General features: G+C 39.1%; 1 protein-coding gene and 2 pseudogenes across 1 annotated transcript; all 3 read left to right on the forward strand.

Moving 5' to 3' along the window:
- The first annotated feature begins 4328 nt into the window (after positions 1–4328).
- Positions 4329–5261, forward strand: LOC149121411 (vomeronasal type-2 receptor 116-like). The gene has a single exon (XM_089316313.1). The coding sequence runs from the start codon at positions 4329–4331 to the stop codon at positions 5259–5261; it is 933 nt and encodes a 310-aa protein (XP_089172439.1).
- Positions 5262–12222: 6961 nt separating this feature from the next.
- Positions 12223–22772, forward strand: LOC127482607 (vomeronasal type-2 receptor 116-like; annotated as a pseudogene).
- A 186-nt stretch (positions 22773–22958) lies between these two features.
- LOC108176155 (vomeronasal type-2 receptor 116-like) overlaps positions 22959–26087 on the forward strand; it is a 70194-nt pseudogene continuing 67065 nt past the window's right edge.

Here is a 26087-nt window from a genome sequence, read left to right on the forward strand (position 1 = left end):
TTGGGATTTGATCTCTATAATGTCATGCACAGTGGTGTGATGGTGATGGATAATCCCTTCATCTGGCTTGTGGGCCAGAAAGGGGCATTCCTAATGACATGTGTAGGAAACAGCAAATCTGTAGCAGTAATTTCAGGAATGAATATTGGTGTCCAAATAGTGGCACTGCTGTAACACTACAAAATTTCACAGATGAGTGTGTATGGGAAATAGAAGGAAAAAGCACATTACCCTAAATACCTTAATTAGTGCCCAAAATTGAAATGACTGACACCTTAAGCTTTAGTCATAGTGTGTAATCTAAAGAGCAGGCATGCAGAGATTTGGAGGAGTCACCACATTTGCTCTGATGCTGAGGTATCACAGGTGAAGTGAAAATGGAAACATTTTCCTCAACCTCTGAGCTAAACTCATGACTGAGGAAGTTCTTATGTAGTGGGAGGTGATAAAAATGAAATATTCAATTTTCTGTGACACTTTCACCATTTGCTTAATTCCCTTCAGGAATAATACTGTACACTATGGCAATAGCCGTACACAGATTTCTTGCATTTTCCCTTAGCTGACTCTTGGGTCTTTTAAACCTCTTCTGAGTGACAGTGGTCAGTTTCCATCCCTCTATCAGATTGCCCCCATGGGATGCCAGTTATTGCCCACATGGGATGCCAGCACTGGCCCCAGTATCTTTTACTTGGGGAGTTTAGGCCATTTGCATTCAAGGTTACTATTGATAAGTTAGGACTTGCCTCTTCACTGGAAACACTCCTGTTGTAAACATTCCTGTTGTTTGCCTTAGATTTCCTTTGTAGTTTTATTGGGGGATTTTCTGCCTTGATATTCCTGCATAATGATGGCTATCTTTCTGTATTTCTGTGTATCCCATCCATAAGCATTTTTGTAAGGCGTGGCGAGTGGTGACAAATTCTTTCAATTTCTCTTATTGTGGAAGGTCTTTATTTCACCTTCATTCATAAATTAGAGGTTTGCACAGTACAGTATTCTGGGTTGACAGTTTTGTTTTAAGATATGGACTATGTCTCACCATTCTCTCTGAGCCTGTATTGTTTCTGATGAGAAGTCAGCTGTGAACGTAACTGGATATCCCCTGAAAGTAATCTGATGTTTCTCTCTTGCAGGATTTAGAATTTTTTTAATGTTTTACATTGAAAATTTGACTACAGTGTGTTGTGGTGAATATCTTTTCTGGTCATGTCTATAAGGAGTTCTATGTTCCTAGTGTACGTAAATGTCCCTTTCTCCTAATTGGGGAAAGTTTCTGTAATTATTTCAGTGAATCAACTTTCTAATCCATTTTCTCTTTGCATGCCTTCAGGAATCTCTAAGACCCAACATGGGGTCATTTGATAGTATCCCATACATCTCCAACACTTTTTTTATTTTAAAGCTTTTATTCAATGGATGCAATTTTCATAGGTACAACTTTAAGATTATACTGGTTCCTCTCCCATACCCACTCTCCCTTTCCAACTCCCATCCTACCTCCTACTCCCTCTCCCATCCCATTCCTTAAGATTCATTTTTAATAAGAGCAAGTCTATACTAAGGAAAGATTTCAACAGTTTGCACACATACACACATACAGTGTAAAAGTACTGTTTGAAAACAACAATTTTGCAGTTCATTCTTACAGTACAACTCATTGAGGACAGAGGTCCTACATGGGGAATAAGTACACAGTGACTTTTGTTGTTGATTTAACAATTGACACTCTTATTTATGATATCAGTGATCACCCAAGGCTCTTGTCATGAGCTGCCAAGGCTATGGAAGACTTTTGTGACCACAAACTCCATCAGTATTTAAACAAGGCCATAATCAAAGTGGAAGTTCTCTGGTTACAGTGTGTGTGTACAAAGAAAGTTGAAGGGTTTCTGCACAGATGTAAGAAATACTAATAGCAGAATATAATCACAAAATGGTGCTACATTGAAGAATACAGAAGGCCGGCGCTGTGGCTCAATAGGCTAATCTTCCACCTAGCGGCACCGGCAAACCATGTTCCAGTCCCGGTCCGGGTGCCGGATTCTTTCCCGGTTGCCCCTCTTCATGCCAGCTTTCTGCTGTGGCCAGGGAGTGCAGTGGAGGATGGCCCAAGTGCTTGGGCCCTGCACCCCATGGGAGACCAGGAGAAGCACCTGTCTCCTGCCTTCAGATCAGAGCAGTGCACCAGCCGTGGTGGCCATTGGAGGGTGAACCAACAGCAAAAGGAAAACATTTCTCTCTGTCTCTCTCTCTCACTATCCACTCTGCCTGTCCAAAAAAAAAAAAGAATACAAAAGAAATTCAAAGATTTAGAGGGAAATATTATGAAGCATATTAAGAAATATGTTAAAAATCCAAATATACTCATGGTTATTAAAATAATTCCCAACAGTTTTATTGTGGTGAACAATTTTCAGATTTGCATATTATCCAAAAAGAAGGACATTGAACTTATTGGAAATGAAGATATAAAAGTGGAATTGTTTTTAAATGATAATGGGATTGTGTAATTAAGTCAGTGTATCAGTAATTGATTAATTATTGCTTGAATACAAGATTAAACACAGAGAAAAGTTATTTTCACTTAGCAGTTCTGGAAATTGAAGCTTGGCTTTAGAATGACTTAATCCAGATCCTACCATAGAGAGTTATGCTTCACAGAGATAGCTGGATGCTTTCTCTGCACCTAAAATTCACAAACTTCCAATCCATGATATTAAGAGTGGCATAGCAGGTTAAGCCTCTGCCTGATGCAGGCATCCCAGATGGCACCAGTTTCAGTCCCAGCTGCTTCACTTCAAGTCCTGTTATCTACAGATGCTTGGGCTTTTGGGCCCACACCCACTTGGAAAATCAAGAAGAAACTCCTGGTTACTGGTTTCAGATCAGCCCAGCTCCAGCCATTGCAGTCTTTTGGGGTATGAACCACCAGGTTAAAGATTTTCTCTCCCTTTCTCTTCCTCTCTCTCTCTTTTTCCTTTCCTCTCCTCCTCCCCCTGTCACTCTCCCTCTTCTTTCCTCCTTCTACTTCTCCTATTTCTGTAACTCTGCCTTTCAAGTAATTGAAAATAAATAAGCCGGTGCCACAGCTCACTAGGCTAATCCTCTGTCTTGCGGTGCCAGCACACCAGGTTCTAGTCCCGGTCGGGGTGCTGGATTCTGTCCCAGTTGCCCCTCTTCCAGGCCAGCTCTCTGCTGTGGCCAGGGAGTGAGTGGAGGATGGCCCAAGTCCTTGGGCCCTGCACCCCATGGGAGACCAGGAGAAACACCTGGCACCTGCCATCGGATCAGCGTGGTGTGCCGGCAGTAGCATGCCAGCCGTGGTGGCCATTGGAGGGTGAACCAACGGCAAAGGAAGACTTTTCTCTCTGTCTCTCTCTCTCACTGTCCACTCTGCCTGTCAAAAAATTAAAAATAAATAAATAAATAAATAAACAACTAACTTTTATTAAAAACCAACACAAGGAACCTTGACTGGTTGAGTAGGTCATATTATTGAGTGAATAGCACCCTTAAAACAAGGGCTGCTGCTTGCTCTTGTTCAAAGTGAGGACACAGCAAGTATGCGCCATGTATAAAGGCAGAGTAGTCCTCACCACACATGGAATCCTCTGGTACCTTGACCATCACTTCCCAATCCTAAGAAATCTTGAAGAATGAGTTTGTGGTGTTAAAATGACACAGATTAAGATATACTTTTAAAGCAACATGAAGAGGTTCAGAGAGTAGGTCTTAGGACTCTGTTATTAGAAAAAGAGAATGTACTCATTAGTATGTAAGGTACTTAGGGAGAGTAAGTAATAACTCACTAATATGAGGTAGATGGACATGAATTTTTATTTATTTTTTATTTTTAATTTTTAATAATTTTTTTTTATTTGAGAACAGAGTAACAGACAGTAGAGGGAGAGACAGATAGAAAGGTTTCCGTCTGTTGGTTTACTCCCCAAATGGCCGCAATTATCAGAGCAGTGCTTATTCAAAGCCAGGGGCTAGGCATTTCTTCCCATCTCCACAGGGGTTCAGGGGCTCAAGGACTGGGGCCATACTCTCCTGCTTTCCCAGGCCATAGCAGAGAGCTAGATTGGAAGAGCAGTCAGGGCTAGAATTGGCACCCACAAGGGATTAACCTACTGAGCCACTAGCCTGCCCCTGAAAAGCATAAATAATGCCTAAAAATTTCATAGATGTCATTTTTATATGTTGTCATCAACAACAAATAATGAGTATTTGTCTAAACTAGCTCAGTCGGGTATTTTAGAAGGTCCTTGTGAATCAGCAATAACTGAACGGGGGATGATGTTACTGTAAGTTTCTCACCAGATATGGATCAGTGTGTGAAGTGTCTGGATCATCAGTATGCCAGCACAGAGCATGACCGCTGCCTGCAAAAAGCTGTGGCCTTCTTGGCTTATGAAGACCCATTAGGAATGACCCTGGTCTGCACAGCTCTATGTTTTTCTGTCCTCACCACTGGGGTTCTTGGTGTCTTTGTGAAGCACCGAGACACTCCCATAGTCAAGGCTAACAATCATTGTCTCAGCTATATCTTGCTCATTGCCCTCATCTTCTGCTACCTCTGTTCCTTACTCTTCATTGATCATACCAATACAGCCACCTGTGTCCTCCAGCAAACCACATTTGGAGTGGTGTTCACCATGGCTGTTTCCACAGTTCTGGCCAAAACTACCACTGTGGTTCTGGCCTTCAAGGTCACTGCCCCAGGGAGAAGGATGAGACAGTGGCTAATATCAGGGTTACCTAACTCCATTATTCCCATCTGCTCCCTGATCCAACTGGCTCTCTGTGCCATCTGGCTTGGGACTTCTCCTCCCTTTGTTGACACAGATACCTACTCTGATCATGACCACATCATCCTGGTGTGCAACAAGGGCTCTGTCACTGCCTTCTACTGTGTCCTGGGCTACCTGGTCTCCTTGGCCGTGGCAAGCTTCACTGTGGCTTTCCAAGCCAGGAATCTGCCTGACAAGTTCAATGAAGCCAAGTTCCTGACATTCAGCATGCTGGTGTTCTGCAGTGTCTGGGTGACCTTCCTGCCTGTCTACCACAGCACCAAGGGGAAGGTCATGGTGGCCGTGGAGGTCTTCTCCATCTTGGCCTCCAGTGCAGGGCTCCTGGGCTGCATCTTTGTCCCCAAGTGCTACATTATTCTCCTAAGACCTGAGAAGGATGCTTTGAAAGGATTAATGGATAGGATAATTTCCAAGGAAATGGATGTTCTGAAGAGTAGCTCTTAAGGCTCTCGCAGTTTTCCATGGTTAGAAACAAAAATTCAAAAAACTGGTTTTGCATTCTGATGGTATAAAATAACTTGCAGAATGTAAAGGCCTTATGAACAATTTATACTTGTCTTAAAATATTTTCGCTCCGAAGGACCAATTCACAGAAAAGAAAGGGAGAATGGGGCAAACCTGCCATCTGCTGATAGATTCTGAAGATGTCTAAGTGGCCCAGCGTTGGTTCTGAAGAGAAGCCTTTGAGGCTCTCTCGGTTTCAAGGATTTGAAACTAGTATTTACAAAACTGATTTTGCATTCTGATGCTATAAAATAACTTGAACATTTTAATCACCTTATGAACAACTTACATTTCTCTTAGAAACTTTTTAATTCTCATACATCGAATAACAAAACAGAGCTATAGTTGGAAAAACCATCTGGTGATATACTCTGAAGATATCCACAGTGGTACAGTGCTGGTTCAGGCCAAAGAAAAGAGCTCAGTTAGGTTTCCATGTAGGTGTCAGGGACTGCAAGAGGCCATCTTCCACCGCTTTTTCTGGATCATCAGCAGGGAGCTGGATTGCAAGTGGACAACCGGTACATGGCCTGGCACCCACATAGGATGTCGGGGTTACAGGTGAAGGTTATATCCACTACACCCCAACACAGGCCGTAATCATCCTCTCTTCTTCAAAATAATACTGTGTACAAATTTCTTAGCCTGGGTTTTAAGTTCACAAATGAAACCCATCTCAGATAAAGGCTCTCCTTGAATCTTTTCATTTCTGCATTTTCATTGTCAACTGGTCAATTTCGTAATATTCATATTTTAATAAAATGAGTTACATGTTTATTTGCTGTTTTCATTCATTCAGGGTCTATATTAACTTCAGATTTATAATATACTTGGAATATTTTCATGTAATCATTAGACATGTTAAATTATTTTAATATGTATATGCATTATTCAGGAAATTCTTAGTTATGTTATCATTTCATATAGATTTGAAATGATGTGATAATCACACACCAAGTTTTCATTATATGTAGAACTGATTCTACAAACTTCTTTTCCATCTGCTCATTTCTGCTTATTATCAATTTGGCTTTAGATTTACTTTTGCCAATACCAGACATAAGAAAGTGATTTTTATATCTTCTTCAGCAGAAAATAATTAAACAAAGAGTAACAATTTTAAAGTGAAGTAATGGCATTTGGACCATTCACTCTCTTGTGCAACTGTTATCTCTGTCATATTTTAAAAATATTTCCTTTGCTACAAATCAGGTTCCTTATCCATTAATGGTCACTCTCAGTTCCTTCTCTTGTAAGTCACACAACCACCAGTCTGTTTCTGTTTCCATGGATTTAATGTCCTGAGTGTTTTGTATAAATTAAATATTAGACTCTGTGGATTTAGGTGGCCTTTGATTTTGCATGGTGTTTTCAAGGAACATTCACATCATTTTGGGTATCTACATTTTTCATGACAAACTGATAATTCCTTGTAGTAATTCATTGAGTTTTGTGTCTCTGTACACTGACTTGTGTGTTATTTTTCACTTTGGCTGTTTGGAGACACACATTGATGTACAAGAGATTTTTGCCTATTTTCTAATTTTGGAGTGTACCATTAGGTGTGGGATGTTTTGGTCATCAATGAATTTTATGTTGAATTTGCTAAGGAGGTGACAACTGTCTTCCATACCATATGTGTTGTAACTTTCTAGCATGGTTTCAAGATTCCAAATTCCCTATGGCATCTCTGACACCTGACAACTTTGAAAGTTTTTATAGCCAGTTAGTGTTTGTGAAGTAGAGGTTCCTTCTGGTGTGGAACGGCTTGTCCATACTTAGTACTGATTAGCATCATTTGTAATGTCCTTTGGTCATTTATTTATCTGTGCAGAAATATCCATTATATTATATTCCCATTGTTCATGAATTATATTTTGTTGTTACTTCTGCTTTCTAAAAATATATTTTCTTGTTTGTAAGTTACTCAATTTGTTTATATTTCAAATTTTACTTGATGTATACAAGTTTCATGAATATCATATATACAGTTTTAGATCACAGAGATACTTCCCACCTATCCATTTGTCCTGTCCACAAAAATCTGAAGCTTCTTTTTTTAAAAAAGATTTATATATTTTATTTGAAAGAGTTAAACAGAGAGAGGAGAGGCAGAGAGAGAGAGAGGTCTTCCATCTGATGATTCACTCCCCAATTGGCCGCAATGGCCAGAGCTGTGCTGATCCAAAGCCAGGAGCTCCTTCCAGGTCTCCCATGATTTGGGCCATCCTCCACTGCCTTCCCAGGCCACACAGAGAGCCAGACAGGAATTGGAACAAACGAGTCTCAAACTGGTGCCCATATAGGATGCTGGCACTTCAGACCAGGGTGTTATCCCACTGCTCCACAGCGCCAGCCCCAATCTTATTCTTCTTCCTCCTCCCTCTCCTATCGCCACTCTTAATTTTTGCAAAGAACTGTTTTCTGGTTTACTTTATACTCAGGAGATTAACCTTACCATATGTAATGTGTTCTACAAACGGTATGAAGAAACCAACACTATTCCTCAAAATAAAGACAAAGGCTATAAAAAAAAGCATGGAATCTCAAATTGTCAATTTTACTCCAACATTACATTTAGGCACTTGTTATGATGGATAAGAGAATACATATGGTTTATGTCTGTTTTTGATACTGTCTGATTTCTCTTAAGTATCATGGTTTTCAGCTGCATCAATTTTGTTGTGATAGACAGGATTTCTTTTCTTTTTTTTTCCTGCTGATTAATATTCTTAGAGTATATATACCATGGTTTCTTTATCCAGTCAGCTATTGATGGATATCTGCGTTGATTCCATTTCTTAGCTATTTTGAATTGAGCTGCAATGAGCATGGGGGTATAGATGACACTTTTTCGTGCTGATTTCATTTTGTTTGAGGAGATTCCTAGGAATCAGTTGGATGGGTCATATGGCAGATCTATTTTCAGCTCTCATAGGTTTCTATACTGTGTTTCACAATGACTGAATCAGTTTATATTCCCACAACCTGTGGATGAGGGTACATTTTCCTTCAAATCCTCTCCAGCACAGGTTGTTTGTTGATTTCTGTAGGAGAGCCATTTGGACAGGTGAGGTGAAATCAACCTAAATGCCCATCAATGGAAGAATGGATAAAGAAACTATGGATATGAACTCTATAGAATACTACAAAGTGGCAAAAGCAAAAAATGAAATCTGGTTATTTGCAACAAAATGGAGAAATCTGGAAAACATCATGCTGAGTGAAATAAGCCAGTCCCAAAGGGACAAATATCCTATGTTCTCCCTGATCTGTGACAACTAACTGAGCACCTAAAAGGAAACCTGTAGAAGTGAAACTGACACTAGGAGAAGCAATGACTTGATTAGTGCTTTGAGCAACAGTTTACTATTTTATTCTTTTTAGTATTTTCTTTTTCTACTTAATACCATTGGTTGAACTCTTGAATTAACATTGAATTATCCTTAGGTGTTTAAAGTTAGCTGAAAATTGATCCTTGTTAAAATAAGAGTGGGAGGGGCCAAACCTGTGGTGCAGCAGGTTAAAGCCATGGCCTGAAGTGTCAGTATCCCACATGGGTGCCGGTTCGAGTCCCAGCTGCTCTTCTTTGGATCCATCTCTATTCTATGGCCTGGGATAGCAGTAGAAGATGGCCCAAGTTGTTGGGCCCCTGCACCCACGTGGGAGACATGGAAGAAACTCCTGTCTCTTGGCTTCTGATTGGTCCAGCCCCGGCCGTTGCGGCCATCTGGGAAGTGATGCAGTGGGTGGAAAACCTTTCTATCTGTCTCTACCTCTCTCTGTAACTCTGTCTTTCAAATAAATAAAATAAGCCTTTCAAAAAGAATAAGAGTGAGAATAAGAGATGGAGGAGATATACAGTTTGGCACATCCTCCCTCGGACTTATCCCTAAGGGTAAAGCTAAAAATGTGTCATGGGACTCAAAATCACATTAAGTTGGCAGATATAAACACCGTCTTACTAGTTAAAGTGATCAGTTTAAGTTCATAATTGATCATAAATATAGGATTAAGTGTCAAAGGATCACATAAATAAGACCAGTGTCTGTTAATAATAATTGATAGAATTAAAAAGGAGAGAACAATCCAACATAGGATGCTGGATACACAGCAGACTCATAGAATTACAGATGCCCTAAACAGCAGTTTGGCCTCAGGATCAGCCCTCAAGGCATTTGGATTTGGCTGAAAAGCTTATGAGAGGCATGGAAGCATGGAAAGCCAAGACACTGTAGCAAAAAAAAAAAAAAAAAAAAAAAAGCCTACAGGAAGATCTCTGTCAGTGAGATCCCAGCGTAAATAATGGGCCATCAAAGAGGGAAGTACCTTTTTCTGAAGGGAGGAGGGATCTTCCCCTTTAATTATGGCCTTGTCTAAATAAGATTGGAGTTTGTGAACTGAAGAGGCTTCCAGGGGCTAGTGCCGTGGCTCACTTAGTTAATCCTCCACTGTGGCACTGGCATCAAATATGGGTGCCAGGTTCTAGTCCTGGTTGCTCCTCTTCCAGTCGAGCTCTCTGCTCTGGCCCAGGAGGGCAGTGGAGGATGGCCAAAAGTGCTTGGGTGGCTGCACCCACATGGGAGACCAGGAAGAAGAAGCTGGCTCCTGGCTTCAGATCAGCATAGTTCCGGCCACAGCAGCCATTTGTGGGGTGAACAAACAAAGGAAGACATTTCTCTCTGCCTCTCTCTCTCTCACTGTCTAACTCTATTCATAAAAAAATAGGCTCCAAAGCCTTGGCAGCTCATGACGAAAGCCTCAGGTGATTACTGACATCATAAATAAGAGTGCCAATTGTTAAATCAAAAACAGGAGTTACTGTACACTTGCTTCTATATAGGACCTCTCCTTAATGTGTTGTACTATGAGAATTAACGGTAAAACTAATCTTCAAACAGGACTTTATACTTTGTGTGTCTGTGTGGGTGCAAACTGTTGTAATTTTACTTAGTATAGAGTTGATCTTCTGTATATAAAGATAACAAAATGAATCTGAGTGAAGAATGGGATGGGAGAGGGATTAAGAGATGGATGGTATGCCGCTGGGAGGGTTGTTATGGGAAGAAGAACCGCTGTAATCCAAAAGTGGTACTTTTGAAATTTACATTTGTTAAATAAAAGTTTTCTATAAAAAAGAATGTAGAAGATATGTGATAAATATGAAAGAAATAGTTAAGCAAAAAAAATGATGAATAGATCTGGGTGCCAAATTTTTTGAAATTCATGCATAATGCTTCATAACACACATTTTCAATACATTTTCGAAGCCTTCTCATTGCATGGAATCCATCCTTTCCAGTCCCAACCTTTGTTCAGTGAATCTTGTGCATTCAGATTGACTCTACTTTTAGTTTCTACACATTAGAGAGAACAGGAGATGTTTGCTCTCTGATTTAGATTTACTTTTCTTGTTTACCTGAATAGACAACAAGTTTTGTCATTGTACTGGTAATAAATCTAACTCATCAAGACATTATATTTTCAATTTTATGCAAGTCAGTGAATTTTCTGTGTTTTGTGTCTATACTTTATCTCAATTTGCATGAGCCTGTATTCAAAATCTCACTAATGGCATCAGAGCAGTGACTAGGCAATGGAGAATGTGTTTTGCTTAAAATATTAGGGAACTCATTGATAGCAGTTTGAGTTTAGGAAACTTCTGAGTGGAATAACAGAGTTCTCTTCCATGCTCTCTTGTTTCCCTCCTCATTAGATTTACTTCATTAGTGATACCTCACACTGATATGCAAGCACAAATGATTAGTCAGTGTTGATCATCATTACTGCTTGCAAGACATGCTATCCATTTTGTTCAGTTGTGTTGTGCAGTCTCTTGGTTGTGCAAAGTGTTAAAGGTATGTAGCTGCTCTGATGGTGTCCTACATGAGTCCTTAAAGTCATTTACATTCAAGAAGTACAAGTATCTGTATGCATCATCCTGCCCTTGGTGTTTGTCGTGGTGGGAATAAAGTGATGACTTCCAGCTAGTATTGTCTGCCTTATAGTAAAAAGTGAGAAGTCCTCAAGTAGTCCCTAGTTCTCATGAGAGTATTAACCAAGGTTTTAGTGTGAAAACAGATTACCATGAGATTACCATGGTTAACAGCAATGTGGAAGGGTTTTGTATTTTACAAGTAAGGATGTGATGATTTGACATATAGAATGAAACTCCTGAATTCAGGGTGATTACTGGTTCCACAGTGCTTGAGAATCAGAAGGCCTATTGGGTATCTTTGTAAACAGGATCTGCTTTGGGTCTGTGTGGCATCAAGGCAATGTGTGGCTCCCCAGAACATGGGGTCTGGAGGCTGCCCTATTGTTCTTTGGGTCTTTGATGTCTGTTACACTGGAGTTTTCTGGTCTGAAAACGTTCTGAGAAACTCACCTGATGCCTCTCTTCATGCCCTCTGATGCAATCCAGGTACATAATTGCCAAAAGTTCATGGAGAGGTTTATTGACAAAGCCCATGGACCAAATGTAACTAATAGGAGGTATGCCCTTGAGTCTTTGTACCCATGGACTTGGAGGAAATACTTGCACCTGGGGTGAAGAGGATGATTCACAAACATGTTTTCCTTCTTGTGTTTTTCTTCAGGACAGAAGCCCTGAGCTGCAGAGCCTCAGGGTAGAAAGGCTTCCAGATTCCCACATGGACGAATGGACAGATGGTAGAAAGAAATCAGATTGAGCAGTATTAAAATGGCTTGATGTGAGGAATCACACACACACACACACACATGCTATTTGTATGCACATGCATGACCCTTCAAGTTCCACTATGGTTGTGTCCTAGTGTTTTCATAGACTTTGAAGATGTTCCCTTTGAATTTTCTGTTGCTCTTTTTGCAACTGTGTCTCCTTGTGACTTGTCATGATGATCCGAACTGCTTTTTCCAGATGGAACGGAGTTATTACAAGGGTGGAGATATTGAGATCGCTGCTTTTTTCCCCATTTACATATACCTTGTGGACAGAATGATTAATATTTTCAAAAACCATGTCACATTCAAAGGGTAAGTTCTCTTTGCCATAATCATTTTCCTTGATTTACATAATAGATGCTTGCTATTGGGTCTGCAGATGGATAGACACATGCATTGTGTGTCCCTGCCCTTTCCATTTCTGTCCCACCTAAAAAGTTCTGATAATTAACTTGGGGCATGTGGAAGACATTTCTTTCTGCCTGGCACATTGAATTGTTCAGGGAAATGTTATCTCATCATAGGAGAAAGGAGAGTCTGGTTGGGATCTTCTTGTCCTTCGCTGTCCACGTTCATCAGCTCAGGGGCCTATTGTGCCTCAGTAGCAGGTTCTTACAGAACCCATGCACTGAAATGAACAACCCTGAGTTACATGAGCTCTTCCACATGTGCTCACAAACTTTTCTGCTACATATTAGATTTGGGGCCATGAGCTCACTTCATTTCTTCTACAGTCAAAAAGAAGAAAAGATATTCAAGAAAGTAAGATTTTACTAGGTAAAAGTAACCTCAGGCCACAAGTATAATAATAATTGTATGTTAATGATGAATATACCCATAAGAACTGTAATGGTTGGAATCTACACATTCAGGATGCACCCCTGATTCTTTTTCTGGAAAAATACATTTCAGAAGAGGGATTATTCTGCTCTGCCCATCTTTAAGATACGGTCTACCTGTAGCTAAATATAAATGTTTCATATATATTTATACAGGAATATTTCATGCCTCCAGAATATAGTATCTTGTAGGACAGTGAAATTGTTTTCCTCACATCTGTTTATTTTGGTGCTAATTTCTAATTGGTTTCTACTGTAAGCTATAAAAGTTGGTTGATGATACATAGATCTTTGATAGAAGGTAGATATTAGGACATATATCATTGCAGTATCATTAAAGCCAATGGAATTTAGAACTATAGTTGGTGCCACAAAGGTGAAACAACTGATCAAGTATTTTAGGCATTTGTCCTAAGTTCTATCCAGAAAAAATCTAATGGATACCAGCTTGGTATAATGATATTATTCACTTCACATGATGTTTATGAATTTGCCTATTTTGATAGTGCACATGGCATCCCAATTATGAAATATTTATTTATTATTATTAGTGGTATTTCCCATGGTTATGCATGCAGTACATCATTTACATGTACCCTAAATGATGGAGACCAGAAGAGTGTAAATTTCCCGTAGTAGGAATAGAGTTTATGAATAGAGCCCAGGTTCCTCCAAGATGTATACCTTGCCAACTGGAGATCATAACCAAATCTTAGCAAACCCAGGAGAAAATGCCTGTGTTAATGATACTTGGGAATATAATATAAGATTCAACAACTTTAGAATACCCAATAATTATTTATAAACTGTTCTTAGAGATAAGAAACACAACATAAAACAGATTGAAAAGGCAACTCTCACAAATGCCCAGTGTGTCCAAAAATCTTTTAGACCTTTTCTACCAATGGCAGCGGGAATAAGAAATGAGAGGTTAAGGAATTGATGGAAATGTAAAGAATGAAGAGGGGAACAGAGAAATATGAACTACAAAATGGAATATTATTTGATACTCTTAGCAAGGATTTTTAAAGTTCTTCATTATATACAAAGTATGAGTGAAATATTTGGATAACAAATATTTATAGAAATGAGATTTATATAAAACAATAGATATTGAGCAACTCTTTACATGGTAATGGATACCTATATATAAATATATAGGAAGAATATGTATATAATATTCATGCATGCATACATATTATGTTGCAACATGAACCAAGAAAAGAAAAACTGTCACTTCCTCTGGAGCACACAGTGACCCTTAATATCAGTGTACATGACCTAGTCTATTCATAATGACTCAACACACAGTAAATCTGAAATACATACAAGGGGCTCCTCATTTACACACTTTGTGAAATGTCAGAACCTGGAAAGTAGAAATGTTTCATGTTCTTTGCATGGAAGGATATTTATGTTTGGTTCTGTAGGGAAAATTGGGTGAATAAGGCCAGTTTGGAGTATATACTTATACCACTGATAATGATTTACTTTAATATATACCTAGTGTTCAAAATAAATGCATGACTGTCTTAGTTGTAAAGCATTACAAATCCAACCTGGGAGTGTTTCAGGCTTTTCTAAAGTGTCCCTCCCTTTTCACTGATTTCCTTCTTTCAAGCTCTGAATCTGATTTCATTTTCCTGGCTTGTGATGGTGGTTGATGGGTGAGTTTGTTGGGGAAGAGATTTTTCAGGATATATCCAGACTTAGATCTACCATTCTCAGTGCTTTGACGTCATCCTTCTATGTGATCACATAGCCTTCAGTTGAGTTACTCTCTTTTCCCATTACAACCTGCAGCCTTATGATCATAGGACTCCTATTTCAAGAAGCATATAATGATGTGATAAGATGAAGCATCATTGTAGTTTCCGAATATAGGAGTATTTGTAGAGGCAGTGCTAAAGATGCACCTTTCCTTGTCAAGTTTTCTTTTAAACTTGAATGTTCTTTCTAGGTGTGCATAAACTTTTGAAAGGGCATTCCAGAGCATATTATACTACTTAGATATCAAATATAAAAACTTAGAAGATGTAGTTGTTGCCAGAGATGATTTAAATTGATAGGTTTATATTAAAAAATAAGATCATTTTCTTTGGCTGCATGGACAGCCATGTGATAACATGCCCAAGACATTATAATGTAAAAGCAGATCGTATTTTCAGTATCATTTAGGCTGGGAGACCAAGATCAAGGGAGTAGCAGCTATGGTTCTGGTGAGGACATGTGTCCTTCAAATGCAACACTCTTAACATGCTGTCCTCAGCAAATGTGCAGATAATCATTAGAACATATGAATCTTTGGCCAAGACCAATCCAACTGTTGCAGTTATTACAGTAGAATTGATGATAATCTGGATTTGAGGCTTCTCCCTTAAAGATCCTTGTGCATTTCATACAGGTTTCAGTCCAAAAACTACCAGTATGCTCTGGCCTTGGTTTTTGCTATTGAGGAGATCAACAAGAACCCCCAGCTTTTACCCAACGTGACCTTGGGATTTGATCTCTATAATGTCATGCACAGTGACATGATGGTGATGCAGAATCCCGTCATCTGGCTTGCAGGACTAGAAGAGGATGTTCCTAATTACATGTGTAGGAAATGGAGCAAGTCTGTAGCTGTAATATCAGGAACAAGCATTGCTGTCCAAGTAGGGACACTGCTGGAACTCTACAAAATTCCACAGGTGAGTGTGTAAGTGAAAGAGAGGGATAAAACACATCACCTGAGGTGCCTGACTTAGACCCAAAAATTTAAGTGACAGAACCAAATACACTTGCCACAGCATGTGATCAAAAGCAAAGACGTATAGAGATTAGGTGGATTAGCCACATATTATCAGAAGCAGAGTGTTGGCGAGTGAAAAGGAGAAATGTTTTCCTTAATCTGTGAATGTAATGTCTCAGGAACTAGGATGTTTTCATGCAGGGGGATGAGAAAAATGAAATATTGTAAAATCTTCTGATGCTTCCATCATCTGCTTAATTTCTTCAGGAATAAGATAGTACACTATGGCAATATCCTTACACAGATTTCTTGCATTTTCTCTTAGCTGACTCTTGGGTCTTTTGAACCACTTCTGAGTGACAGTGGTCAGTTTCCTTCCCTCTATCAGATGGCCCCCAGAGACACTTCTCTGGCCCATGGCATAGTCTCCTTGATGCTTCATTTCAGCTAGACCTGGGTGGGTTTGACCACCTCAGACCTCCCAAAAGGTATTCAGTTTATGTCCAATTTGAAAGTCGAGATGCAGAAGAATGGCATCTGTGTGGACTTTGTGGAACTGATCCCAGTCACTGAGGAGTCTTATTTTTCACTCCAGAATAGGTTTCATATCCAGATCCTAAAATCATCAGCAAATGTGGTGATTCTTTTCTGTGACACTGATTCACTCATAGGCATCAGCTTTCCAACATGGGAACGTGTAATGATATGGAAAGTCTGGGTCACCACCTCACAATGCGATTTTGCCAGTGGTGAGAAACATATCCTGCTGCACTCGTTCCATGGGACTCTCATTTTTTCACACCACCATAGTGAGATCTCTGGTTTCAAAAACTTTCTTCGGACAGCTAACCCTTCCAAATACCCAGAAGACATTTACCTCTTAAGATTCTGGTCATCAGTTTTTGATTGCTCAGTTACTAGGGCATCCTGTAAAACTTTGCAGAACTGTCCACTGAATGCCTCCTTGGAATCCTTGCCTCCACATCGTTTGGATATGAGCATGAGTGATGGGAGTTACAACATATACAATGCTGTGTATGCTGTGGCCCACAGCGTACATGAGATGCTTCTACAAGAGGTAGAAATGCAGCCAGTGAACAATGGGGCAAAGGTGGCATTTTCTCCCTGGCAGGTAATTTGGTTTCCATTGTATGACATGTACTCCTGAAGTGATCCCCTTAAGAGCTTCTGCCGGTGTTCAAACCAAGTAGCTTGGGAACATTTCTCCAATCACAAGATATATATGAGCCTCTGCTTGTAATTTGTCATAAGACACAGGGTTCCATTGACAAGTGGGAAGGTAACTTAGATAAGGTTCAGTGCTGTGTCTTAAAAAGTACTCTCCCATCCTGTCAGTTTAATTATGACTTGTGAATACCTAGACGGTGTCATTCCATTTTCAGTCTCAGTGGTAAAAAAAAATATTGCTTTTTAGTGTCAAATGTTGTTGAGTATGTTCAGCCACAATGTACATAAGACATCTCATTAAATTGCATATTTTTTATCCTGGTAACTGTACTACAGATGGTTGTCCTAGGTACACTGAGGAAATAAGTGAGTGTTGGTTGCATGGACTCCACAGTTGGAAATGATCAGAATCTCACTGTTAGATCTTTTTGATTGCCCTAGTTTTTAGATGAAAATGAGTGAAATCATACTTACTTTGATGTAGTTCTCATCATGTTTTTAGTTTTAATTCATTGGGTGGCTATAAAATGTTCCCTTTGTTTATTTGTGATTACAGACAAAAGGCTTTCTCTAACCTGGGTTTGATGTGTTATTGCTTGGGCAGTCTTCATGTGAATATAATGTATTTTTTCAGTTGCACCCATTTCTCAAGAACCTCCAATTTACCAATCCTGCGGGTGACCTAGTGAATTTGAATCACTTGAGGAATTTGGAAGCTGAATATGACATTCTCAACTTTTGGAATTTTCCTTATGGTGTTGTTCATAAGGTTAAAGTAGGACAGTTTTCCCCTTATGCCTCACAGAGCCAGAAGTTGTCTCTCTCTGAGAATTTGATAGAATGGGCCACAGGAATTACAGAGGTAAGTTGCACCTGATCATAAGGTTCACAATGCACATTGTTACCCACAATTCATATGGGGATTTGTGCCACTTGGCTTATTAAAAACACACTTAGAGACATTAAACTACACCCCTTCCAATCTAAATACTTTCTTATGTTTTTAGTGTCTGAGGTTGGACAGTACATGCACTTGTTCCTCCACATGTTTTGAATCTATTTATTTAGAAAATAAACTTGCATGCCATCATTGTGTCAGAAATAGGTATTTACAGTTTAAGTGAACAGGTTGTGCAGGACTTGAAAGCACTCTACATGGAACATAAGCAATAGTCCCAACTCTGACCAACACTCATCTGATTTTTCTCAGACTCCACACTCAGTATGCAGTGAGAGTTGTAGCCCTGGATTCAGGAAAACCCCTCTGGAGGGAAAGCCTACCTGTTGTTTTGATTGCACACCTTGTTCTGAGAATGAGATTTCCAATCAGACAGGTAAGTCAGTGCCAGCCTCATGGAGAAGTTAACACCTGTTTCTTAAAATATTCCTCTTCTCCATGGAAAGAAAAGGATGTGGAGTATGACTGCTGAGAAGATTCTTTTCGCCTTCTGGTAGAAGTTAAACCTTATATTCAGTAATAACCCTTAAAATGATAAAAGTTTGGACACTATACTTTACTGCATGTAGTATTTGCAAAATCATTTTGGTAAATTCACGTCTGTGTTCCTTGTACATGAATAGATAAAATGCTTTCACCTAATTCAAGTATAGCATGCTTGGAGTGAGAAAGCACAACTCTCATCAAACTGTGTGTAATTTGAAAAACTGTATTAGAAATTATACAGTATATCATGCTGAGGATAATACTCATCAGATATCATAAACGAGCTAACCTTAGCCTTTGAGCAAAATCATTGCGTATCAAAATATAAATCTTCAGGAACATTCCTATGCTTACACTCATACACACTCATGAGTAAAATTTATTTTGAAAGAATACAGGCTGACTTCCATGGTAAAAAGTATGCATATCAAGGTAGGTCAATGACAGCAAATTCAACACAAGCCCTTGAAGATAGGATGTGGACATTATAAGGAAACTGAAGTAAATAAAAATTGGAAGAGCTTACAGTTGGTGATCATAAAACAAGTAAAATTTATGAACCTCATCCAGTTGGAACAGTACTAAAAACAAGATTACAATGTCTGTGTGTGCTACACAAAGAGAGCTGAAGAGATCTCTGCACAGATATAAAAGATACTAATACTAGAACATGTGAATCATTTAATGGTGATAGATTGAAGAATATAGAAGAAATTCAGAAATTTCCAGATAGAAACATTATAAAAACTTTGAGAAATATTTGAAAAATCCAAGTAACCTTATAGTTATTAAAATAATTCCCAATACTTTTATTGTGATAAACACCTTTATCAAACATTCACATAGGAAAGGAACACTTTTCTCAACTCCTGTACAGAATAGGAAAAATTCTGTTTCTTCTACAGGAACATCTTAACTTGTTTGATCAAATACTGCCAGAGATCTCAGCAAAATGAAATTGTAAGACACTGTTGTTGAAATAAATTCACACACAGAAATTTTAAACAATGTAAACCCAACAGTATTTTTAAATAGGTTACATCATGCCCAATGTCTTGCATAAAGTGTAATTCAGTTTATAATCCTTGAAAAAGAGTAATAAGAATTAGCATTTCTGAAGAAAAACATTTAATAAATTTAAGTGATCTAAGAATTATAAAAAAAGAACAAAACAACACAAAATGCCAAAAAGAAGGATTAGTTTTCAATCCTAAAGAGTATTTTAGAATGCTAAAAAACATGGAAGTTATGGCTGAAGATTGGATACAAAGTTGAATAAAGAATGCAACTTCTGCAGGAAATTACCCATTGGTCTGTTTGTGCATATAATAAAAATGAAAGCCATGCAACTTATTATAGAGGAAGATTTCAAATGGCATCATTTTCAACTGATATAGGGATGGTGTAATACAATCAAAAATCAGTAATTGAGTTAAGTAGAGCTGGAATACTAGATTAAATACAAAAAGAGATATTTTTGCTTATTAATTCTGGAAATCAAAGCTCTGAAAGATGAGCACATGTAATGTCTCAAAAGTATGAAGTGTCCAAAAATAAGACCACCTAAACTTTGAAAGACATCTGCAAGTTGTGACAACTGACATTGATGGATAAATGTATGGAAAAAGAAGGGGATACTGGCAGAGATGGAGATAAAATTCATGTTCAAGGATAAAAAGGCAGCAAATTGGAAATATGCCAGTAGGGTTCAAGGTGGTCTCCAGACTGACTTTGATTACAGGCAGCATCCCAGTGTGTCCTTGGTGGAAATCTGCTCAAGGGTGGCATCTTATCCAGAAGGTATCAAGTGCACAACTCTTCTGTGTTTCTCTAGAACTTGATCATCTGTTTTCTAATGGTGATCTCTCAATCAGTGCTTGCCCATAGAATGACTATCCAGATCCTACCTTAGAGAGATGTGGTTTAGTGAGATCGTTGTGTGCTTTCTGTGCACCCAAAATTCACAAAGTAAATCTCCCAGTGCATGACACTAAGAGTGGGAAGCTGGGGCCAGTGCTGCATCATAGTAGTTGAAGCCTCTAACTGGGATGCCAGCATCCCAGTTGGGCAGCGGTTCCAGTCTCAGCTGCTTCACTTCCAATGCAGCTCTCTGCTGATGCTTAGGAAAGCAATAGAAGACAGCCCAAGTTTCTGAGTCCACACCATGTAGGAGACCCAGAAGAAGCTCCCATTTATTGCCTTAAGACAGCCTAGTTCCATTTATTGCCATCATTTGGGGTGTGAATCACTGGTGGAAGATGTCTTTCTTTCTCTTTTTCACTCTTTTCCTTTCTCCCTCTCTTTTTCTCCCTGCCCTCCTGTCCTTCTCTCTCTCCCTCTCCCTCTCTCTCCCTCATACGTCTCTGCCTCCTTCTGAAACTCTGCATTTCCATTAAATTATAAATAAATAAAAACACTCATTAGAAATAAAGACTGGGGCCCTTTGGTCATTGATTAGGCAACGAGAGTACAGAGGGAATAACACCAATAAAACAAGGGCTCACTGCAGGCATGGAAAGCCAAGACTCTGGCCAAATAATAGCCTACATGGAGGATCACTGTGAGACCCCAGTGGAAAGAAATGATCGACAAAGAAGGATATACTCTTCTCAGAAGGGAGGAGAGAACATCCACTTTGCTTATGGCAGTGTCCAAATGCTGATGGAGTCTATGGTTACAGAGGACTTCCATAGCCTTGGCAGCCCATGGCAAGAGCCTTGGGTGATCACTGATATCATACGTATGAGAGTTAATTGTTAAAGGAACAACGAAGTCACTGTGCATTTATTCCCCATTTAGGAACTCCATCCATAATGAGTGGAACTGTGAGAATCGACTGCAATTTTTTCTCAAACTGTACTCTATATGTAGTGTGTCTGTGTGGATGCAAACTATTGAAATCTATATGTTATATGGAGTTGGTCCTCTGTATATAAAATCAAATAAAAATGTAACATAATGAAGGAGATGGGAGAGGGTGAGGGAGATGGGATGAGAGTTGGGATGGGAGGTTGTGTTTAGGGGAAAGAAACACAATATTTCTAAAGTTCTATGAAAAAAATGCATTTGTTGAATAAAAACTTTAAAATAAAAAATTATGAAAAAATGCAATCACTACATAAAAACTTAAGAAAACAAGGACTGCTGCTTGCTCTTGTTGAAAGTGAGGATGCAGCAAGCATGTGCCATATATAAAGGTCAGAGTAATCTTTATAATACATGGAAACCTCTGGAATCTTGATCACCACTTCCAAGTGTGGAGAAACCATGAAGAATGAATTTGCGGTGTTAAAATGATACAGGCAAAAAAGGTAGGATTTAAAGCACCAGGAGTAGTTACAGAGAGTACCCTGTAGGGCTTTGTTAGGAGAAAAAGAACATGTACTCATCAGTATGTAAGGTAGTTAGAGAGATGAAGTAATAACTCTGGCTAACATGAGGAAGATGGGCATGAATAATGGCCAATAATTTCCTAGATGTTATTTTATATGCTATTTCAACATCAAATAAGGGCTATTTGCCTAAACTAGCTATGTCCGTTATTCCACAAGGTCCTTGTGAATCAGAAATAACTGAACTCAGGATGATGTTCTTGTACGTTTCTTGCCAGATATGGACCAGTGTATGAAGTGTCTAGATCATCAGTATGCCAACACAGAGCGAAACCAGTGCTTCTCCAAAAAACTGACCTTTCTGTCTTTTGAAGAGCCCCTGGGGATGACCTTGGTCTGCACAGCTCTGTGCTTCTCTGTCCTCACTGCTGTGGTTCTTGGGGTCTTTGTGAAGCACCGAGACACTCCCCTAGTCAAGGCCAATAATCGTTGTCTCAGCTACATCCTGCTCATTGCCCTCATCTTCTGCTTCCTCTGCTCCTTAGTGTTTATTGGTCGTCCCAACACAACCACCTGTGTCCTCCAGCAGACCACATTTGGAGTGGTGTTCACCATGTCTGTTTCCACTGTCCTGGCCAAAACTATCACTGTGCTTCTGGCCTTCAAGGTCACTGCCCCAGGGAGAAGGATGAGACACTGGCTGATATCAGGGTTACCTAACTCCATTATTCCCATCTGCTTCCTGATCCAACTGGCTCTCTGTGCCATCTGGCTTGGGACTTCTCCTCCCTTATTGACACAGATGCCTACTCTGAGCATGGCCACATCATCCTGGTGTGTAACAAGGGCTCAGTCATTGCCTTCTACTGTGTCCTAGGCTACCTGGTCTCCTTGGCCGTGGCGAGCTTCATTGTGGCTTTCCTAGCCAGGAGTCTGCCTGACAAGTTCAATGAAGCCAAGTTCCTGACATTCAGCATGCTGGTGTTCTGCAGTGTCTGGGTGACCTTTCTGCCTGTCTACCACAGCACCAAGGGGAAGGTCATGGTGGCTGTGGAGGTCTTCTCCATCTTGTGCTCCAGTGCGGGGCTCCTGGGCTGCATCTTTGTCCCCAAGTGCTACATTATTCTCCTAAGACCTGAGAAGAATGCTTTGAAAGGATTAAGGGATAGAAGAATTTCTAAGGAAACAGATGTTCTCAGGTGTAGCTCTTAGGCTCTCTCAGTTTTTATTGGTTAGAATCTAAAATTATAAGACTGATTTTGCATTCTGATGTTAAAAATAACTTGTATAATGTACCCTCCTTATGAACAATTTATACTTATCTTAATATGTTTTTGTTCTGAAGGTCCAATTTACAGAAAATGAAGATAGAGTGTGGGAGAAACCTTCCATCTGGTAATGGAATCTGAAGATAGCTGTAGTGGCCCAGTGCTAGTTCATGCCAAAGCAAGGAGATTAATTCAGGTTTTCATGTGAGTGTCAAGGACAGAAAGGCTTAGGCCATCTTCCAAAGCATTTTCTAGATCTTAACAAAAAGCTGGATTGCAAGTGGAGTGGACAAAAGATGAACTGGCACCAACATGGGATGTCGGGGTTATAGGTGCTACTTATAGCCACTATACCACCATGCTGGACCCATTCCTTCTCTCTTCAAAATAATACTGTGAACTAATTTCTTAGTCTGGGTTTTATGTTCATAAGCACAAAACCAATCTCAGATAAAGGCTCCCCTTGAAACTTTTCATTTGTTTTCAATCCTGTATTTTCAATGTCAACTCATTGACATTGTCATATTCATATTTTAATAAAATGAGTTACACATTTCTTTGCAGTTTTTATTAATTCATTAGAGTCTATATTAAAATAAGCTTATTAATATAGTTGGAATATTTCAGCGCAATCTTTAGACATGTTAAATCATTATAATGTGTAATTCATTGTCAAGAAAATGCTGAATTATATATCATTTCATATGAATTTAAAATGATGTAAAAATAAATAAATAAAATGATGTGATAATCACACACCAAGTTTTCATTATACATAGAAGTGATTCTGTAAACTTCTTTTCCATCTCTTCATTGCTATTTATTATCAATCTGGCTTTGATTTACTTTTGCCAATACCAGACATAAGAAAGTGATATTTGATGTAATCCAATTGTGAATATTGGCTTAGATTTCCTGTACCTCTGGGGTCTATTCCAAGAAATCTTTACCTGTGCCTGTATCTTGCAGGGTTTCTTTGATGTCCTCTAATAATTTGAAAGTGCCAGGTCATAGTGAGTGGATTTTTGTGTAAGATATAAGGTAGGGGTCTTGCTTCATGCTTCTGCATGGGTTATCATTTTTCCAGCACTATTTGTTGAATGGACCATCCTTTCTTCAGGAATTTGATTTAGCTCCTTGATGAAATATAAGTTGGCTATAGATGTTTGGATTGATTTCTGGTGTTTCCACTCTGTTCCATTGTTCTACCCATCCATTTTGATACCAGGCTGTTTTGATTATAGATCCACTGCAGTAAGTCTTGAAATCTGGTATTGTGGTGCCTCTGGCTTTGGTTTTGTTGTACAAGATTGCTTTAGCTATTTCAGGTCTCCTGTGCTTCCATATGAATTTCAGCATCATTTTTTTCAAGATCTGAGAATTTCTTTGGCATTTTGATTGGTATCACACTGAATCTATAAATTGCTTTTGGGAGAATGGAAGTTTTGATGATATTGATTCTTCCAATCCATGTGCATGGAAGAATTTTCCATTTATTGGTATCCTCTTCTATTTCTTTCTTTAAGATTTTATAATTCTCTGGCCAGTGCCGTGGCTCAATAGGCTAATCTTCCACCGGTGGTGCCAGCACACCAAATTCTAGTCCCAGTCGTAGCGCCGGATTCTGTCCTGGTTGCCCCTCTTCCAGGGCAGCTCTCTGTTATGGCCCAGGAGTGCAGTGGAGGATTACCCAAGTGTTTTGGCCCTGCACCCGCATGGGAGACCAGGAGAAGCACCTGGCTCCTGGCTTTGGAACAGCGCAATGCGCCAGCTGCAGTGCACTGGCTGCAACGGCCATTGGAGGGTGAACCAACCACAAAAAGGAAGAACTTTCTCTCTGTCTCTCTCTCTCACTGTCCACTCTGCCTTTTAAAAAAAAAGATTTTATAATTCTCATTGTAGAGATCTTTGATGTCCTTTGTTAAGTTTATTCCAAGGTACTTGATTTTTTTTTTTTTTGTAGCTCTTGTGAATGGGATATAATTTATTTCTCAGCCATGGCATTGCCTGTGTATACAAAGGCTGTTTGCTTTTTGTGCATTGACTTTATATCCTGCTACTTTGCCTAACTCTTCTATGAGTTCCAATAGTCTCTTAATAGAGTTCTTTGGATCCCCTAAATAAAGAGTCATATCATCTGCAAAGAGGGATAATTGTACTTCTTCCTTTGCAATTTGTAAACCTTTAATTTCTTTTTCTTGCCTAATAGCTCTGGCTAGAACTTCCAGAACTATATTGAATAGCAGTGGTGAGAGTGGGCATCCCTGTCTGGTACCAGATCTCAGTGGAAATGCTTCCAACTTTTCCCCATTCAATAAGGTTCTGGCCATGGGTTTTTCATAAATTGCTTTGATTGTGTTGAGGAATGTTTGTTCCACACCCAATTTGCTTAGAGTTTTCATCATGAAAACTTTAGGTAAGTTTTCATTATGAAATGGTGTTGTATTTTATCAAATGCTTTCTCTACATCTATTGAGATAATCATATGTTTTTTCTTCTGCAGTTTGTTAATGTGGTGTATCACATTGACTGATTTGCGAAAGTTGAACCATCCCATTTTTGTATCGTAAGTCAAAAAATGATTCTTTCTTTTTACAATAATGAGTCTGTTGTCCATTTTCTTAGAACCATTGATCTTGTATTTTAAGTTGCTTCTAGATTCTGTCTAGACACACATGGCATATGTCTTTTCTGATACTGTCTCATTTCTTTAAGTATCATGGATGCCAGTTGCATCAATGTTGTTGCAAAAGAGAGGATTCTTTTTTTTTTCTACTACTGATAAACATTCTTAGAGTATACATGCCAGGATTTCTTTTTCCGGTCATAAGTTGATGGATATCTGGGTTGATTCCATATCTTAGCTATTTTGAATTGAGCTGCAATGAACTTGGGGGTACAGATGACCCCTTTTCATGCTGATTTCATTTTGTTTGGGTAAATTTCTAGGAGTCACTTGTCTTGGTCTCATGGCAGATCTATTTTCTTGCTCAGAAATTTCCATACTGTATTCCACAATGACTGCATCAGTTTACATACTCATCAACTGTGGATTAGGCTACCTTTTTTCCTGAGTCCTCTCCAGAATAGGTTGTTAATTGATTTCTGTATGAGAGCCATTATGATGGGTAAGGTGAAACCTGATGGTGGTTTTGATTTCATTTCCCTGATGGCTAGTAGTCCTGTGAATTTTTTAAGTGACTTTGGCCTTTTCAGTTTCTTCTTTTTGAAAAATGCATGATTAAGGTGTTTCCCATTA

This window comes from Oryctolagus cuniculus, chromosome 16 (assembly GCF_051225735.1).
Source record: "Oryctolagus cuniculus isolate XC-2025 breed Fujian yellow rabbit chromosome 16, ASM5122573v1, whole genome shotgun sequence".
NCBI lineage: Eukaryota > Metazoa > Chordata > Mammalia > Lagomorpha > Leporidae > Oryctolagus > Oryctolagus cuniculus.

Excerpts from the sequence above, each read along its gene's own strand:
- LOC149121411 (XM_089316313.1), top strand. The coding sequence starts at position 4,329 with ATGGATCAGTGTGTGAAGTGTCTGGATCATCAGTATGCCAGCACAGAG.